The 19,927-nt window shown below is 38.1% G+C and overlaps 1 protein-coding gene across 3 annotated transcripts in view; it reads right to left on the minus strand.

The window, feature by feature from the left end:
* The window catches only part of slc41a2b (solute carrier family 41 member 2b), a 52,433-nt gene that overhangs the window by 8,012 nt on the left and 24,494 nt on the right, over positions 1 to 19,927 (minus strand). For 2 of the 3 annotated variants that reach the window (XM_040144838.1, XM_040144821.1), the window contains 2 exons: positions 14,566 to 14,697; positions 13,965 to 14,113 (listed from right to left, as the gene is read on the minus strand). In XM_040144838.1, coding sequence (XP_040000772.1) covers positions 13,965 to 14,113; positions 14,566 to 14,697 — 281 coding nt within the window. Of the gene's footprint in view, positions 1 to 10,892; positions 11,338 to 13,964; positions 14,114 to 14,565; positions 14,698 to 19,927 lie in introns of those variants that run through there. The other variant, XM_040144830.1, reaches the window with a different exon arrangement.

Genomic DNA, 19,927 nt, shown 5'->3' on the forward strand with positions numbered 1-19,927 from the left:
AAATAGAATCCCTTTTTTTAAAGCTATTTTCTATGAGAACACAAAGTTCCCTCCAGTGTTTGCTCAGATTTACTTCTGTGAGCCCCCTCTGCCTCTGTGCCTCGAATAAGTATGCAAGTATACACAACCCTCAAGCTTATGCACAAAGAAACCTACAAATCCTGCCTGAAAGAACACACGCAGTATTGCTTAATGTCAATCTAGTACTACTTTAGAACACTGCAGGTATTTATCATCTGAACACATATGGAGTTAGCTATGCTCCTCGAAATAACTGCTCACTGAAATGCTTGATTTGCAGACCGTTACAAGCTGTTTCACTTTCAACCTAGACGGTGTTGTCAACAATCATTGTTTTTTCTTTACTTTTTCAGCTTGTAAGGTTAACGTTAGAAAATGAAGAGCTCTGTAACTGATAGTGGAAATGTCTGGACCACATGACCACACTTTTCCCCTTAAGATCCTGTGAAATGCTGTCAGTTTATTATGTCTACCTTGAAGAAACTCTCCAACACTCTGGGCCTCAGTTGTGCGCAGAAGTCCAGTTGGTGTGTTACACATCAGAGTTCATCCTGGTCTCTAACATCTTGCAGCTCCTGCAGTATCGGCTCCAGATTGCCTCATTCTTTGCAGCATCTACTGTACACTCTGCCTTGGTTGGCACTGCTGTGCATTGACCGCAGCTGCACCACCAGTCTCCCTCAGTTGTGTTTGGGGTGCTCAGAAAGCCGCTGTCAGTCGATGGGGTAACATTGGTGTCAGCTTTTGCCTTCAGTCTCTCCCTCTAAGCATGTCTTTGTTGTACTTCCTGTTTTCTTTATACAAGTATGCTTCTCTGAATCATTCAAATCTGTCAATTTTCTCATTTTGTGCATCAGACATACTGTACATTCACATTCGTCATACTGATCAGACTCTGGCGTAGACGTTGTAGATTTCTCAAAGGACTTTAGTCCAAAGTAAACAGGTTATGGTTCTGTGTGTAGCAATACACTCTAGCAAAGTACTGTAAACAGAATCATGTGTCCATGCATGCTCAGCGACCTCTGCCTTACAAGAGCTACTCTCCAGAGACAGTGAAAGTCATCACCATTATTAGTCTGTGAAGCTGTTTACAGATAAACTACCATGCCCACATTCTTCGTAATTAAGGAACATGTCACCCAGTCCAACAGTGTGGCTCACTACTGTGTTTTTAATAGTTTTTGGACATCAATGGAGTTCAGTGGCACAGAGGAATAAGCAAAATCAGGTTCTGGAAACACAGTCAATACTTGTTAGTAGGATACATTCAGTGTTATTTTGGTCTTTTCGTAGGACTTGTTGAATGTAACAAAAGTAAATAAAATCACCACCCTAATCCTTTAAGTGGGATGTACGTGGGATTTAAGAGAACTCATCTCCTAAGTGGCATGTACATGGGATTTAAGAGAACTCATCTCATTCACCACTTTTCTTGCATTTAGTAGTTTCTCTTAGGGAAAAACCAAGTGTTTTCTATTGCACAATTGACGGACAGGTGTGTAGGGAAATGCAATCATGTGAAACACAGATACCGTAAGCACTGAATTTATTACAACAAATGTATACAGATCCACCTGTGCTACAGCTCAGTCATGGCTCAGGCAACATTGTTTTGGCGACAGCAACACAGGCATAAATACATATTTGCAGCTCATTTAGATTTCTTATCAAATGCTTTGCGGCTGTACTTTAATTTGCAGGCCTTTTGGTAGCTTTTAACTTTCTCATCGATCACTCATTTTAAATGTCAATATAACTGAGCTCACTGCACAGCTGCTGTCATCTATCTGTATTTTTGTTTCTTTTTTCTGACAGTCATGATCATAAAATAATGATTTTATCTGCAGCTCTGCAGCTTAGTTATGACTGCTGGTTAATACAGTATTTAAGATGCATCGAAAATGGGAAAAGGCAGCAGCTGCTTGTGGTCTGAAAGCATTTTTGCAAGGACACATCTTGTGAACATCTTCCTTTCAAAACTGTACCAAAAGTTTGAAAAAACATCTTAACTCAAGGTCAACTTATGAATTTTTGTGGGGCTTTCAAACACATTTTCCTCAGTGGATGGAGTTTGCTCAGTTATCCTACTTTCTTGTCTTTCACATTTAGTATTTTAAATTCATAGGCCTAATAATTAACAATATTAATATTTAAACTGAGGGGCACTACAAGTCCTGCGTGGCAGTCTTTTTTTACTGCTCAGGCATTATACTATGTCAAACAAGTTTTTGTTGGGTGACTGTCCATAACAAGAATTAGAAAAAAGCCCGAAGCAGAAGCCCATAATTCACCACCAACCAGTTAATGTTTCAAACAGGTTCTCCACACTCAGTGATGCACCCATTGACAAATCAGCTCTGATTATTGGCAGCTCTATCTTGAGATGCATGAAGTTAGCGACACCGGAAACATAGACAAATGTTTTCCTGGGGCCAGAACGGGCGGCGTTGAATCCTATTTAAAACTGCTGGCTAAGGACAAATGTAAACGCAGTAATTCATGTTATTCATGTCAGTGGTAATGACACCCGATTACGCCAATCGAGGTCACAAAAAAAAAAAAAAAAAAAATTAATGCTGAGACATGAATGCAAAGACAATGTCAAACTCCATAGTTGACATGTGTAGCCACATGTAATCATTCAACCGCTGGCTGTCGAGATGGTGTCCAGCAAATTAAGTTGGCTTTGTAGATAATTGGTGGACTTTTTGGGGAAGACCTGGTCTGATTAGGAGAGACAGCATAGATCCCACATTGGATGGAGCAGCTCTCATATCTAGAAATCTGGCGGAGTTCATTAGTACACCAATTATTTACAAAGCCAACATGAGGGAGTGTCCAGCAAATGACGTGGACTATGTAGATAATTGGTGCATTTTCTGGGGAGGACCTGGTCTGACCAAGAGAGACAGCCTACATCCCACGTTGGATGGAGCAGCTCTCATATCTAGGTATTAGTATACTAAATCTCTGATATCCCACAGTTGAGACCAGGATGTTTAGTTGCAGTCCTACACAGTTGTCTGCGCTTCCATTATAGCAGTAACTTACCCAAAACCCCACAGAGACTACATCTGCCCCCCGACCACCTAGATTAATTAAATCAAAAGTAAAACGAGGAGGACTTATTCATAAGAACCCAAACAAAATAACACCACCACTGCAATAGTACAACAAAATAGGATAATTAAATGTGGACTATTAAATATTAGATCACTCTCATATAAAGCTGTGTTATTAAATGATGTAATATCAGATCATTATTTTGATTCATTTTGTCTTACTGAAACCTGGCTTTGTCATTAAAAATATGTTAGCTTAAATGACCTCACTCACCCCAGTCATATTAATACTAACATTTCTTGGGGCACCAGCTGAGGAGGTGGAGTTGCAGCCATTTTCAACTCAATTCTATTAATTAACCCTAAACCTGAACCTAATTATAACTCAGTCAAAAGCCTTGTTCTTAGTCTTTCACACCACACCTGGAAAACACTACACCCAATTATATTTGTTACAGTGTACCGTGCTCCTGGCCCTTCCTTCTAATTTTTATCTGCATTCAGTCAGTTTTCATCAAGTTTAGTCCTTAGTGCAGATAAAGTAATCGTATCAGTTTATTTTAATATTCATATGGATGTCAACAATGTTAGCAGTTATCTCATAATTAGACTCAATTGGTTACTGTCAGAGTGTAAATAAACCTACACACTGTTTTAACCACACTTTCGTCCTTGTTCTGGCTAATGGTATCGAAAATGCACATTCAATAGTATTTCCACTGAATCCTCTTTTATCAGACCATTATTTAATTACTTCTGAATTCTTTTACTGGACTACATGCCATTAGGAAAAAATGTCTTTACTAGATGTCTATCTGATAGTGCTGTAGCTAAATTTAAGGAAGTGATTTCATCAGCAATTAATTCAATGAAATTTTTCTCAATATAAAAGAGCACTCCTATGCTAACTTTAGTCCCTCTCAAATTGATCATCTTGACTGCAGGACTGAAGGCTCAATGCAAATTACTCTCAAATCTAGTACCTCTTCAAAAAATAACATAACTTGAAAATGCGCTCAGTAAAGCGCAGACCTCAACCAAGGCAAGAGTCAAACAATATACACCAGACTTCAGAGGAAAAAAAATTCAAATTCATAGTAAATGATCTGGATATGCCTCAAAACTTAATGGGTTCTTCCCTTGGCCCATGCCCCATCCCTCCTCAAAGTACGGTGCAAATCAGTTCAGTAGTTTTATAATCCTGCTGACAAACAAACAAACAGACAGACACAGGTGGTCACGTAACCTCTTTGACAGAGGTAATAAAACAAGAGTTTAGCTCCATGGTTTAAATCCAAAATCTGCATATTAAATCAAAAAATTTGAAAACTTGAAAGGATATGGCGTTCCACCAAACTCTAAGAATCCGGCTTAGCCTGGCAAGATAGTCTTAAAACATATAGTATAGCTCTGTAATGCCAGAGCAGCCTATTACTCATCATGAAAATTAAAACAACCCTAGGTTCGTTTTCAGTACTGTAGCCATGCTGACAGAGCGCCAAAGCTTTATTGATCCATGTATTCCTATAGCTCTCCGTAGTGATGACTTCACGAGCTTCTTTAATAATAAATTCTAACTTTTAGAGACAAAATTCCTCACCTCCTGCCCTCAACTGGCACTGATTTATCTTCAAACATGGAAACCTTAGAAAACAGCTGTAAAACTGGATATATATTTAGACATCTTGTTTTTCTTCCATCGACCTTCACCAAGTAACTTAAACGATTTCTTCATCTAAACCATCAACATACCTCTTAGACCCCATCCCAACTAGGCTGCTTAAAGACGTTTTACCCTAAATTAGCACTTCTCTATTAGATATGATAAATCTGTCTTTATTAACGGGCTATGTACCACAGTCCTTTAAATTAGCTGTAATTAAACCTCTTCTTAAAAAGGCTACTCTTGATCCAGGTGTTTTAGCCAACTATAGACCTATATCTAATCCTCCCTTTCTCTCTAAGATCCTTGAGAAAGCAGTTGCCCATCAGTTTTGTGACTTTCTATGGAACAATAGTTTATCTGAGGACAGGATTTAGAATGCATTATAGCACTGGTGAAAGTTATAAATGACTTTCTAATTGCATTGAACAAAGTACTTGTCTCTGTACTTGTCTTGTTAGATCTTAGTACTGCATTTGATATCAGTGACCATCACATCTGATTACAGAGACTAGAGCATTTAATTGGCATTAAAGGAACCGCTCTGAGCTGGTTTAGGTCCTATTTCTCACATCCATTTCAGTTTATACACGTTAACGATAAATCCTCCATGTACAGAAAAGTTTCAGTTCCACAAGGTTCCGTGTTTGTACCAATTCTATTCACCTTAGTTATGCTTCTTTTAGGCAATATTATTAGGGAACACTCCATAAACTTCAATTATTATGCAGAATACACCCAACTGTACTTGTCAATGAAGCCAGATGAAACCGATCAGTTAGCAGAACTTTAAGCATGCCTTAGGAACATAAAGACCTGGATGACCAGCAACTTTCTGCAATTGAACTTAAACAAAAATTTTAAGTTTTTGTACTTGGCCTCAAGCACCTCAAAGACATTTTCTAACAACATAGTTACTCTAGATGGCATTGCCCTGGCCTCCAGCAACACCATAAGGAATCTTGGAGTTCTCTTTGATCAGGATATGTCCTTTAACTACAACATAAAAAAACTTCAAGGACTGCCTTTTTTCACCTAGGAAACATTGCAGGCACATTCTGCCTCCAAAAGATGCTGACAAAACTAGTCCATGCATTTTGTACTTCTAGGCTGGATTATTACATTTCCTTATAATCAAGATACGCAAACAAGTCCCTAAATACTCCTCAGTTGATCCAAAATCCTGCAGTCCGAGTACTCCAAGGAAGTAAAAACAGATCCCATGTCTCCCACGTTAAATTCTCTGCATTATCTCCCTGTAAAATCTAGAACAGAATTCAAAATCCTCCTCCTAACCTACAAAGCCCCTAATGGTCAGGCACCATCATATCAAAGAGCTCACAGTGCCCTGTTACCCCACTGCACTCTGTTAATGCAGGCTTACTTGTCATTCCTAGAGTTCCAAAAGTAGAAAGGGATGCAGAGCCTTCAGCTATCAGGCTCCTCTACTGTGGAACCATCTACTAGTTTAGCCTGTGAGGCAGACACCCTCTCCATGTTTAAGAGTAGGATTAAAACTTTCCTTTTAAATAAAGCTTATAGTTAGGGCTGGCTCATGTTTACCTGAACCATCCCCTATTTATGCTGCTATAGGCCTATACGTCCGGGGGGCTTCCCATGATGGGACATTCCCTCTCTCCTCTCTTCTCCTGTCGCTTTCTAAAGGTATGTCTGGCTGTGGAGCTGCAGTGTCTGGATCTGTGACTGCGGGCCACCTACTGCCCCATTATTAGTCTCATCAATTATTATTATTAGTCTTATGATTAGTCATATTACTAGTCCTGTTATTGTCTTATTATTACTGTTATTAATCTTTATGTGGAACCTAATATTATATATTATAATATAATAAAGAGTACAGTCTAGACCTGATCTATTTGAAAAGTGCTCTGAGGTAACTTCTGTTATGATTTGGCGCTATATAAATAAAGTTAACTTGACTTTAGTTGACTTATATTTTCATGTTTTTTATTCGTTTGACATATCCTTTGTTATTTATTCACTATAGATTTGTGTAAAACCAACCACTGTATGACAACATTTATATAACTCTGGTCAATTTAACAACATTCTCTTTTCTACTCACTGACTGTACTGTGAAGCTTGCAGAGGTATCACAATAAGTCAAATGATTCTGCAGAAATGTTTCAAATTCTCCCCTAACTTTCTATGGCTTACATTTTAAATAGTACATTATCAAACCACACCATGTGCAATTTCTGCTTATCGCCACTAAAAACAGACTGTTACAGTACTTTTTAATTTAAAGGAATGACACTATCAAATTCTACCATGTTACAGACAGTCTTGCCAAAATGTGTGTCAGTCCATGTCACGCACAGAGAGAAAATATAAAACTATATTGTAAGGTCTGTATATATTGAATCTGAAGCGGATATGAGTTCGTGTTAAGGGTTTCTGACAGTTGGATATTTGAATTGCGTCGCAGGGTGTGAATTAAATTTTTATATCTTTACTTAGGTTTATAGAAGGACACTGAATGAAATGCAACTGCATGCATAAATTGAATGCAGTTTCAGATACACAGTGATACACTTGGGTCTTCTGAGAACAGTGACTGAGGCTATTGACAACCATGATGTCTAGACTGAGCTTCTTTTGATTTGTCTGTTATCCAGTGCTGAAACAATTTATTCCAAACACGGAAAAAAAAGATATTAAAACAAATGTTCCTTGAGAAATCAAGGATTATAAATTACCATGGAGGCAGATCATCCCACACCCCGATTCTGCACACTCGAAAAGTCGATCTTCTGTGTTCATTTGAATTTACTGTCACACATGATGATAAGACTGGCAGATTATGTATTAACATCATTTGAGCCTCGGTTGAGGTTTCGGTGGACTGGGCTCACTGAAGGGGCAACCTCTGCACAAGTAAACCCAGCTCACAATCCTCAAACACCCAAATTTGTTTTCAGAGATAAAGATACACAGTATCATACTACAAGACTACATACTACTACATACACACAGATACAGAGGGGGCAGTGGAGAAATGTGGATATGTTGGAAGTGGATATGTAATACTTTTGGTGGAGGGCTCACTTTGATAGGAGTTTTGTCCCTTCTGCAATAGTAGGTTTAGGGGTGATCACACCAGGTTTTAAATGCCAAAAATTCCACAGCGATTTCAATTTGTTCTAAAGGAATAGCCGTGATTATTAGATATTCGTTGGGGCAAAATGAATTGGCATCAAGTTAACTTTTGTCATCTTTATAAGACTGGAGTTAATGGTACAAATATGTCTGTTGAATAAACTGTGTGAACGGACTGTTTCATAAGAGACCAAACTAAGCTCTCTCGCCATCAGCAAGCTTATTAGCTCTTTCATTTCTGTCTGAAGTAACTTATAATTGAACAAATTATGTACAATGGTGAAAAAAAAGCCAGGGGAAAGTAAACAGAAAAGTAGAGAGAAAATAGAAACCAGCTCCAGGTACTATTGTGACTTGCTGCCGCTAGGTTGCCCATCAAGTTAGTGGTTAGCTAAAGCAGTTCACCAACATGCCCTGCGAGTATAGTCCCTACATCACCAAGCTTATAAAACAGATATTTTAGCCAGGACATGCCCCTTCACAAATTAAAAAATGAATTAAAACCCAGGCCTGTCTGGCCCAATATATTTCAGACATTTTCAGTCATGTTAATGCTTAGTTAATACATCTGGCAATCATTTAGAATTCATAGAGCAGTAGTTATATACTAACTCTCATCTACAAATTAAAATCTACACTGGTAATGGCTTGAGATTCATTTGTGTGACCTGAAGTGTTTTTTTACGGGTTGACACTGAAAGCACTGAAGGTGACTTTAGTCCCCAGAGTCTCCACCTTCGCTGACAGTCAAAACAATGGTTCGAAGATGGAACTGTCAGTTTAGTTTAGCAAGCTAAGAAGGGGGGAGATGCAGGTCACACTAATATTAGCCATAACAGAAAAAAATGAATTCCAGGAGTTGCGAGACTGCTAAGCTGTTACTTACAGTTTTTAGGGGTTTTCCCAAACTCGTTCTAGATTTGTGATATGCCAGTTTGCTTTGGCATATCTGGCACTCAACTTTTGGACGTCATCTTCAAAAATTTGGAATTGATTCCAGACGCTCGACTTTTTCGATATCTTGCTAGCGTAGTTGTAACTTGTACACCAGTCATGTGGTCATGTGTCATTGTCCCAGTTCATCGCTGGTAATGTTAGATGAGTACTGTGACGCACAAAGCTATCACTAATACTAAATGTCTTTGTCTGAGAATAACTAATAATAATTAATGTTGGTGCATAATAAATAATGTTGGATTACTATTTCTTATTTCATGGGCTTTTTGGGATTTTTGTGGTAATGAATATATATTAATAATAATAATAATAATAATAATTTAAAGAAATGCAGCATTGTGATTATCATGGCAATGGTAGAGGCTTCAAAGCTTAGAGGCATTCAGGTCAGCCCTATTATACAGTTCACCACTACCTTACTAGTAGTACTGCTGTACTATTTATACTACTACTCTCAGTTGTACTCTCTCAGTCTGCTCATGTTTTTTTTATTTTTAAAACTCCATACTCTCCACTCTGCCATCAGCTGATCTCTGTATTTATGTATGTTTGGGGATGAGGGGGGCGAATGTGACATCATATATTTTTCACAAATTTTTTGGTGTAGCTGACAGAGTAATTCTCTTTGGAAAAAGGCGAATAATGTGAACACTATAGTGAGGAAACAGAATTATTTGATAGTCTAATACAGTGACTGTACATGTACTTACATTATTTACAAGTGTTAAGTTAAATAAAATACTTCCCCCATAACACTAAAATGTGTGTATATACTGTTTATCCCCATATACACGTGTGTATGCATATAAGTATATGTGGAGATACATGGATCTATGGAAGGGCATGGATATACAGTATATATATGTCCACCGTACAATATGGCTTGTGAGTATCTGTATATTTTTCATGTGAGATATGAACATTTGCAGGCTTTGGAAACAAGCTTCCCTTCTGGGACAATGTATTGTGCTGGAATTTCACTAAATAGTTTTTTTCCTCGATACATACAGAGTCTAGCATTTATCCATGTTGCAGTAATAAAAATGAGCCTAAGATTGAATATGACATTAGGAGAACCCACATTTGGTACTGAACTTTCAGCCTAACATTCAGCCTAATAATTAGTGTCTGCTATTGTGTCTGTAAAAATACATTGATAACAAGCAGATGAAATTCTATGAGTAATTTCGGCATCATGCTTCAGTGAACAAGTATTTTATGATAACTTTGCTGCTATGAAGCTGTGCAGAAACTATCATTCAAAGCAGAATGTAGGCATGATTTCCCAGAGACAGATGAACAAAGTGACAAAGAAGTTTTGACATACAGTAGCTTGTCTGCCTTTTGGCTTGCTGCAGCTTTTAAACCCTATAGGACAATTAAAAATCATAAAGCAAAGTGATGTTTAAGGCACTTGAATACAACCAATAAATGGATCTATCTTCAGTATTTGTAAAAATTAAGACTTGAAACAGGCTGGATCCAAAATATTTCAACCCTCAACTCCATGGGCCCGTCCCTGCATCTGGGACTGAAGCACCCTTAAAGCAGCTCTCCTGGCTATAGACTTAATTGACTTGGACAGTCTCCAACTCCTCAGTGGCCGGGATTACATCCTAATGTTCCATGTCTACAGTAAAGATTTAGGGAAGCCTTAAAAAGCCTTTGAGCAAAGCAAACATCCGATGCATACACAAAAAGACACCAACTACACTGTTAAAATTCCAGACGTTAAGACAGGTCATAGTGCACCTTAAAAGGTAAAAGCGGTCATTCATCAAGTCGCTCCTTTGTAATTATCTCAGCTACTGCGGCTAACATCTGAGATGCAACAGTTAACCAGCATTGTACATTAATATAAATTAATAATTGTTTTAACTGACTAGTATTTCTGGTGCCGGCTAGCGAGGTTAGCAGTGTTTAATTGTTTAGTTGACTAATCATACACATCCCTAGAGCAAACATTTTTTATGTAGTCACAGGTTATGGTGTAATATACTACTATCTTTTCATATGTTCTAACTTTGGAAAATAATTGAAGACATTAGCTGCCTAAATAACTTTATTTACAAGACAGTATCATCAATAATATTAAGGCTACAGTATATAACTTTTTTTCTAATATTTTCTTAGTTGAAATATGCTCCAAAACATATCTTAATGTGGAAAGGTGCTGTCAAAGGCTTGTGTGACCCAGACTCATGGGCAGACATATTCCCTCCTAAGTTTTTCAGCAAGCCTCGCTCTTCTAACCAATCAGAGAAGGCCACAGTCAGGGGCGGGAGCTCATGGCTGTCAGTCAATACATGAACATGCTTCTGGTCTACTACTCCTGTCACACCGAGGCTTCAAGCTAGTATTAGCTGCTGAAAGACTTTGCTATGTCTGACTCACAGGCTAGAAAGCTTCTGATTCCTGAATTAGCTGAGAAAGTGAACAGCACGAGGATGTAGGTGGAGGGCTGGGCGAAGCATAACGGCCACTAACGCCACTTGGAAGCAGTGAGTTGACCTGAAAGCACAAAACCTATGTATTATCAGCTTGTATACAGTGGCAAGAAAAAGTGAGTAAACCCTTTGAAATTACCTGCATTTTGGTATAAATTTGTCTAAAACACAGTCAATTACAATTTTAACTAACACAATCTATTTCAACTAATAACACAGAATTTGTCAATATTAAATACATCATATACATCAAAATATACATCATATACATCAAATACATCGAATGCATCGACATTTAAAGTGTAAGTCTGAAAAAGCATGTGAACCCCTCGGCTAATGACATTTCAAAGCCGTCCAATCAATGAAACCACATTGGTGGTGTGGGTAAGAGCTACTTTGACTAATAAAACACTCAAACATTTTAAGTTTGTTAGTCACAAGAAGCACCTGCTGATGTGAACCATTCCTTGCAAAAGATTCAGAAGACGTACCATCAAGACATTGTTGATTTACATAAAGCTGGAAAGGGTTACAGATTCATCTCAAAGAATTTAGATATTCATCAGTCAAACTGTCTATAAATGGAGACGATTTTGTTCTGTCACTACTCTCCCTAGAAGACTTACACATCATCTGCACCTCAAGGAACTATGCACTGCACCGAAACAAGGAGATTGATAGGTGGAAATTATTCAAAAACTACACACAATGACTATGTATATAGCCAATAGAAGACTTTTTGAAAAAATATTTGTAAATGGAACAGGGATTGTGAAAATAATGGAAAATAATGACTTTGAATTTGCTATTTAAAATAACAGGGGTGTTCTGTTTGATCTATATTTGTTTTGATTTGTTGTTTTTAGTTTAGTTTGACTATTTCATCGTATGTTACTTTATTATATTTCATTTTATTTTAAACCCTTTTGATTTATTTTACTTTAAGTTTGTTGCACTTCTGTCTTGTTTCGTCCAGTTTTTTGTCCACTGCTTTTAGTTTTGCATTCACTTAATTATGTCTTCCTTGAGAAACACCAGGTGAGGGTATTGTCTATACTTGGGGGAAAATGTTTGTTTTCTGTACAGCACTGTTAATATTTATGCACAAAATCTGTCACGTAAATAGCATGTGAAGAGAATATGTAAGATGTATCATGAGTTCTTTTTGATAATAAAAGAGAAAAAAAAGATGACTTCAAAGGCACAACGCAGAATGATCAATGTGGTAAAAAAAAAAAAGCCCAGAGTAAGAGCTGAAGGCTTAAATGAATCTCTGGAGCTAGTCAACATCTCTCTTCATGAGCCTACCATATGCAAATCATTGCTGCCTCTGGGCCTGGACAGCTTGCCCTCATCAAGTGAAAAATGAATTCCCAAGTTTATCAAAGTATCTTACAGGATAATGTCAGGGTGGCTGTCCGCCAAATGAAGCTCAGTAGAAGTTGAGTGATGCAGCAGGATAATAACCCTAAACATGGAAGTAAATCCACTACAGAATGACTCCAGATAAGAGAATCTATTGGCTCAGTCAGAGCCCAGACCTAGACCAGACGGAGACGCTGTGGAATGAACTCAGAGAGCTGTTCCCACAAGACATCCTAAGAATATGACTGAGCTGAAGCAGTTCTGCAGGAAGAATGTACCAAAAGTCCTCTGATCCACATCTACTGGAAGAGCTTGTATGAGATTATTGCTGCCAAAGAAGCTTCGACCAGATATTAAACCCAAGGGTTCACTTACTTTTTCCATCAGCACTCTGAATGTTTAACGGGTGTGTTCAATAAAGACACAAAAAATTATAATTGCTTGTGTGTTTAGCTTCAGCACATTATGTTTATACTTGTGAATTAAATTAATATCAGATCACATTTATGACCAACTGATGCAAAAAACCAGGTCATTCCAAAGGGTTCGGATACTTTTTCTTGCCACTGTATATAGCAAATACTTACATATTTACACATCCATCAGACACGGAGTAACATTATCATTCATTTGGAGTCATATTTATAGCCACCTGACAAATGTAAGATGAATATTCACTCTCATATGTCTGTTGTTGTCTTCGCCAACTCCTGAGGGAAATATCTGTCTCTTTAGCTTCTAAATGCTCCAACATTTTCACCAGCTAGTCTCTAATTGTGACTGTCTGCTGTTTGCTGCTGAGCAAGTAGTGTACAGTGGCTTTATTAGAGCTTTTGTTTTGAAAACAGCTGCCTGCTGCTGCTGGAAAATAAGGTTGATGAGTGGTGAGACTGAACCAAAACAAATAGGTTGCAAACCAGAAAACCAAAACAAAGAAATTTGCAACAATATTCCTTAGAGCTGAGGTGAACTGCAGAGTCGGGTGATAATTTTCTATAGGATAGTCACTATGAGTGACCCCTTTCACATAGTCATTGGAGCCATTGTTAATGTAAAATATGGATTAGTGCAGCTTTAAACAATTTAAAGTACCAGTGTTTGCTTTTTTTTTTATGTCTTTTGTTTAGAGGTGGAAACCATCTTGAAAATCAAGCTCTTTAAAGCAACATTAATACCTGGTATATTAAGACTAGATTGTGAAAAACACCTTTGAGCTTTATTACTTTTATGTTGAATGATGACCAATGAATGTAAAACAGACTATTTTAGAATCCTAAAGCCTTTTACATTTTAAAGCACACTAAATTAAAGTCATCATGTGCTCACCTGCAGCATAGCAGCAGCCAGGTAGACAGACATAAAGATGGGTGTCAGGGTAGTGTGGCCGCTCTTCATCAGGTGGATGGTGTAGAGGAAGATTAGGTGACCAGGAATCACCAAAAGGAGGAGCACCTGAGCAGACCTGTTATTGGCTCCTGAGAAAATACAAAAAGGATGGGGGAAGCAAGGTTAATGGAGAATGAGAGGAAACTGTGCCTTTGCAAGAGAAAAACTGTCTAAAATTGGGGGGTGTAATCTTTATATAGTACATGATTGAATAGTTTAGTGACAAATTGTGTTGGTTGAATCAGCCCACCTCCTGTCCCCAGGATTCAGTGTCCTGCTGGTTTTCATTTCAGACTGTCTGACACCAACAATCATGCCACAGTCAAAGTCATTGAGATCACATTTTTCCCTTTCCCATGTTTGATGTGAACATTACCTGAAGATACTGACCTGTATTAGAATGATTTTATGCACTGCACTGCTTCCACATGATTGGCTGATTGGATAATTGCATGAATAAGCAGGAGTGCAGGTGCTCTGAATAAGGTGCTCGGTGAGTGCATGATTTTACTAAATGGTCGGTATGTGACCATGTACGAACCTGTACCACAGAATGTGCGGCAGGGGTAGTAACAGCCCTTGGCCTCGTCAGGAACCTCCCCGGCAGCACAGTGGAAATGCAGGTAAGTGGAGATCCTGCTGGACTGGATAGCCACCAGGTTGCCCCCGATACCTGGACATGATAGAAAAGTTTATGGTTCATGACTGGACCAGAACATTCAGCGTTAATGAAGTCAGTGAGATACAGGTAGGGAAATACAGCTATTAATTAACACTTCAAGGATTATTTTCATCAGTGATTAATCTGACTATTATTTTGTCGATTAATTTATAAATTATTTGTTCTGTAAATCATCAGAAAATATTGAAAAATGTTTTCTACATAGTCTTCCTAATTTTGAGCTTTGACTGTGCCGTAATTTTCTTCAATGGTTTTGCAATGGCCTTTTCTGGAAATTAAATTAAAATTGAGACACATTTGAATTGAAACCTGGCTATAATGTTGGCTGTGAAAAATGTCTATTTAACTATTATTTCCACCATCAGAATAAAGAGGAATGCCATTCTGTAGCCCGGCAGCTCCTAACCTAAAAGATTACAAGATTAATCTAAAATTAGATTTATACTTGACAGCCCCACTGTAGATACATACAGTGTTGGTCTTAACTTAAGTTAACTGTTTAAATTATATTTAATATAGAGCAATGGTACATTGTTACAGTAGTAAATAGACTATTGCTGTGCGGTTGGCATGTTTACATTATTTCACTTACAATGATGGAAAGGCCTATTTTAACCATGGAAGCGCAACAAATAGCACAGAACAGTAGGACTTGGGTGCACAGACTGTGTGGACATCTCCTCTGATATTTGGTTCATGTATGTGCAGCAGTGCAAAGTGCAAAAGAGCTGGCTGAGGTGGACAATAGATCAGAGGGTGTGGTGATTACTAAATACATTCTCAGCCAATCACATCACTGGTGTCATCACTCTGAAACAGCTGAGCCAATCAAAATGACGCATGGCAACAGCTCAACAAATGGAAAGATGCTTCTCCAGGAAATCATAGTGTTGTCATGATGGTGCAGAGCAGCATGGTCCAAACACACAACACGTCAAATCTGCAGCCAGAGGCAGATGGTGTGGGTTTCTATTTACTCTGTGTAATGATGAAAGAAAGAAATAATTAAAAAAAAGTTTTTGAAGGTGCTTACGTGTATGACTACATCCTACTGATGCTATTTCGCTTTTATTTCTACACTATCTCAAGTCATAAATGGTCACTTCATATCTTAAAATGTGACAAAGCAGCATTTCCACCATTATGCGTGACAACAATAAAATGAAACGTAACATTTGCTGAAAAGAAAAAAAAGTTGGAAAGATGCAATAGCACAGAGGATTGATTGGCCGCTGTAATCTGATTTCTCTGATATAAACAGAATACTGAAATGTAACAGACCAGTCTGAAGTGTGTAGTATTGTATGGTGTTACTGTTTTGGCAGCCTGGTTTCATGTACACCTGATTAATTAAGGGTAAACACAATGGACAGTATTACGTAATGTCACTGCTCTGTGATGTGGTACTTCTCAAATCAAAGGCTGGAGATTTATCAACATATGTGTCCTGCTGCCTTCAGACAGCTGCAGGTATTTAATGAACTGAAGGACAAGCTTTTAATACAGTATAAAGCTGCTATGGACAACAGATACAGGAAGATTCACTCATATTCATTTATAGATAAATGCAGAGTGATTTACCTTAATTTCTGCTTAAAACACAATTTTTGGTGGTGAATCATTAGTTCAAATGGTTTATGTGTGTCATAGAATTATTGTTTACTGCTGTGCATTTTCTCTGTGTATTTAGTTAGGAAATTACTTAGTAAATAATCAAAGTGGCAGCAGATTGACTTTTTGACTCCATAAACAGATGTGGTTCTGAGATGACTGTTCTTAGCGCAATGTCTAAGACACATTTTCCACCGAAATACCAACAACTCTCTTTGTGCTTCCTCACTTGAATGAACCTCCCACCTGTTTCCCCTTTTCCTCCCACCTTTGTGCCGTGCACTCTGTGCTTGGCACCAAAATACTACATAGATGTGCGAATCGAATTTCAAGGTCAGGAAATTACCAAACTGTTGGAGCCGGGCTTATGCTGGTCATTGTGCCGCCACGAAAATATGGCCCAGAGAGCTATGCTCAAGGTGTGTGTGTGTATGTTACTCAAAAAGCTGATTATTAAGATTATTAAGACTTTCTTCCACTTTCTTAATTTTGTCTTCTCCATGAACAGTCTCCACCAGCATCAGAAATTAGTAGGAGAAAACATAAACCCAAGCTGAATAATCACAGTTCTTAGAGTCCTTGCGTGGTATTTCAGTGGTTGCCATGGGTCTGGTGTGTATTTAAAATGGAGGCAGACGTCAGCTACAATACAGTGTAACTATGTCAGCTTTGTGAAAGGGCTCACCAATTCCCTCAACACAGCCAAAAATGTAGCTTAAGGGGTTACAAGATAATTACTGGCATAAAAAAGCAAGAGAAAGCTTAAAATCTCTTATCTTTGCATTTTTGTTTTTTTCCTCCCTAATTACTGGACAGTTTTGCATTTTCAAGCCTCTAAAATTTACTGCTTTAACAGTGCTTTGTATTAAGCGGTCACCAATGTGAACCAGTGCTGCGCTAGGGTTTTTTTCACAGTCCTCGTTTAAAACAGCTTTGATTTGTATTTTCTTCATGTAAGATTTTAATTGACATCAGGCAGAGGAACAATCATGCGGACGTGAGATGCCATTTGTACTGATAAAATATAAGGTTACTTTACATTCACATGAGACAGCTATCACACCTTCCCTTTAGCAAGTAACATACAAACTAACTTCCAGTGTCATTCATACTTGTAGCCACAGTGTACTGACTAAACCTTGCAGGAGAGCTCACATACAGTACTTGCAGATATAAACAACACACTAGACAGATGGGCACAGAGCGGCTCAGAAGAGAGGGAAGAGTACCCTTATGTCTGTAAAAAAAACTGTTCAGAGTAGACCTGCAAAATACTTGAAAAGAGGTTTCTTGATTCAGAATCATAAAAAATGCATCATTCAAATTCTTGCAGTGCAGTGGGTGAACACATGTTCTATATGTGGTTGGATTTGAGTAACTGAAGTGGTTGTGTACTGGAAACCATATACAAAAAACACTAAGTGGCTTTTGTGCCTCAGACCCCCCCCCTCAAATAGGCCTGTTATTGTGGTGAGTATATTAAATTAGAAAGTGTCTAATTTGATATACTACCACAACCTCAGGGTGACGTCCACCTATTTCAATCATTTATGGGTCTTTGTCCGCCTGGTGACATTTTATTGGAGCATTACAAGGGCTCCCACTTGGCCTATTAAGAAACATAACTTTACAATGAGCATTCAAACTGGCTCTGCCCTGTCTGACCTTGTCCCTCTCACCTCACACTCTGTAAATGCAACTGATCTGATGTGGGTCTTTAAAGGGAATAGTTCAAATCACTTATTTGTTTCCCTTACGAGAATGAGATAAGAAGATTGATATCAATCTTATATCTCTGGTTAGCCAGACTTAGCATTAAGACTGGAGCAAGGTGGAAAGAGGTAGCCTGGCTCTGCTCAAAAAAAAAAAGAAAAAAAGGAAAAGAGGTGTTAGGTAGAGTGTAATGCATATGTAAATTAAAGTGTAAATTGCTGACCAACATCAGTTTATCCATCGGCCCAGTACTTCTGAGCAGTGTTTACAGGGTTGCCAGATACAGTCGATGAGCACAGGTTTTGGATTTGGTCTCTGTACAGACATGATGATACCAAACCTGGCAACCTCACTGATGACAAACCTTCAAGAAGCTGCACAACGTCACTACACTGTTGTTCGCCAAGAAATAGTTCTTTCACACAACTCCCCTTAAAACCCCAAATTGTCATTTTCTTACATGTCTCTTTATGTATAGGTTAAAAAAAGATTCCATTCTTTATGCTAAAGTAGGCTAACCACATCTAGACTCCAGATCTGTATTTAACACACAGGCATGAGACCAAAGTAAATAATCTCTTTCACAAATAAGGTTTTTTCCCTCCTTTTTTAATCTATACAAATTCTTGTGTGATTTTTTCAGTGTATTTGGGCTCATTATCTTGTTGGAAAATTCCTCTCCTGCCAAGCTTCTTGAGACTGGGAGTCATCTTTTCATTCGGTTTTTGGGTATAAAAAGTTGCATTCATAATCCCATCTATAAATGTCATCTCCCCTACACCATTTGCATTCGTGCAGACCCGTATCAGCACAGTCCCACCTCCGTTTTTCATGGTTTGTACTGTGATGTCTCGGTTCTGTCCCAGTGATTCATGACATTGTCACACTGAGCTAGCATGGACTCTGAAACTGAAAAAAGCCAAACATTTTTATCTACATCTGTGCTTTTCCTATTGTGACAAATCAAAATGTATTCTGAGGAAATGGCCTACTTGTAGTCTATATGATCTTATCTAGTTGGATATAACCACAGAACTATTTTGACTAGTCTGAATTATCTGTATCATTGTACTTTTCTTAATGTAATAAATTATACATTTTCAACAGATGCAGATGACACAAAGTTCTTTGAGAGATAGCATTTGCGGTCATATGTAAAAAGATTATGTAATTTACTGTTTAGGAGAGGAGGCAATAATCAAGCTAAAACTTGGGAGCATTATCAGCATCTAACATTTGAAAGGCTAGTACAAATGTTTTTCCAATTATCTACTAGTTTATCTTTTCAGTTACTTTAGTTTATTTAACTTATATTTCAGTTTTTTTTCTACCCTTTGCAATTGTTGTCACTTATTCCCACTCCCCTTGACAATATGCTGTGCAATACAATCCAGTTCTTTAGTGTGTTATGCATCAATATCACACTAAAGGAATTAGTAATTTCAGTATGCAATTTGGAATTTTAAATACATTTTTTCTCCTATTTTTATGTCAAAATATCAAGGGGGTAATAGGGTGGAGGGTGTTCTTAGAACCTCAGCAGGAGGCAGAGGTAGAGTGAAGGAGTTTTGGGGGCAATCTGGTTAATCAGGTCACTGGGTCTGACAGAAGGGATGAGGATGAGGTGGATGAGGATGTCCGGGCTACACTAAGACTATATGGGGAACTGCAGGGGGTCCGTGCTCCTCTCAGATGGGCTGCTCTGCCTGGAGGGGGGAGAGACAGGAACTGTCTGCCTGCTCATGTCATTCTACTCCTTTCCAGGTTTAGTTTAATTTTGTTTATTTGAACAGCTCTGACATAAGGTTGTGACACGATAAAACAAACACAGATAAAACAGGGTGAAAGAATAACTTGGAAAAAAAAATAACTTACTTGGTTAATTGGTGGAAGGGAG

This window comes from Xiphias gladius, chromosome 2 (assembly GCF_016859285.1).
Source record: "Xiphias gladius isolate SHS-SW01 ecotype Sanya breed wild chromosome 2, ASM1685928v1, whole genome shotgun sequence".
NCBI classification, from domain to species: domain Eukaryota; kingdom Metazoa; phylum Chordata; class Actinopteri; order Istiophoriformes; family Xiphiidae; genus Xiphias; species Xiphias gladius.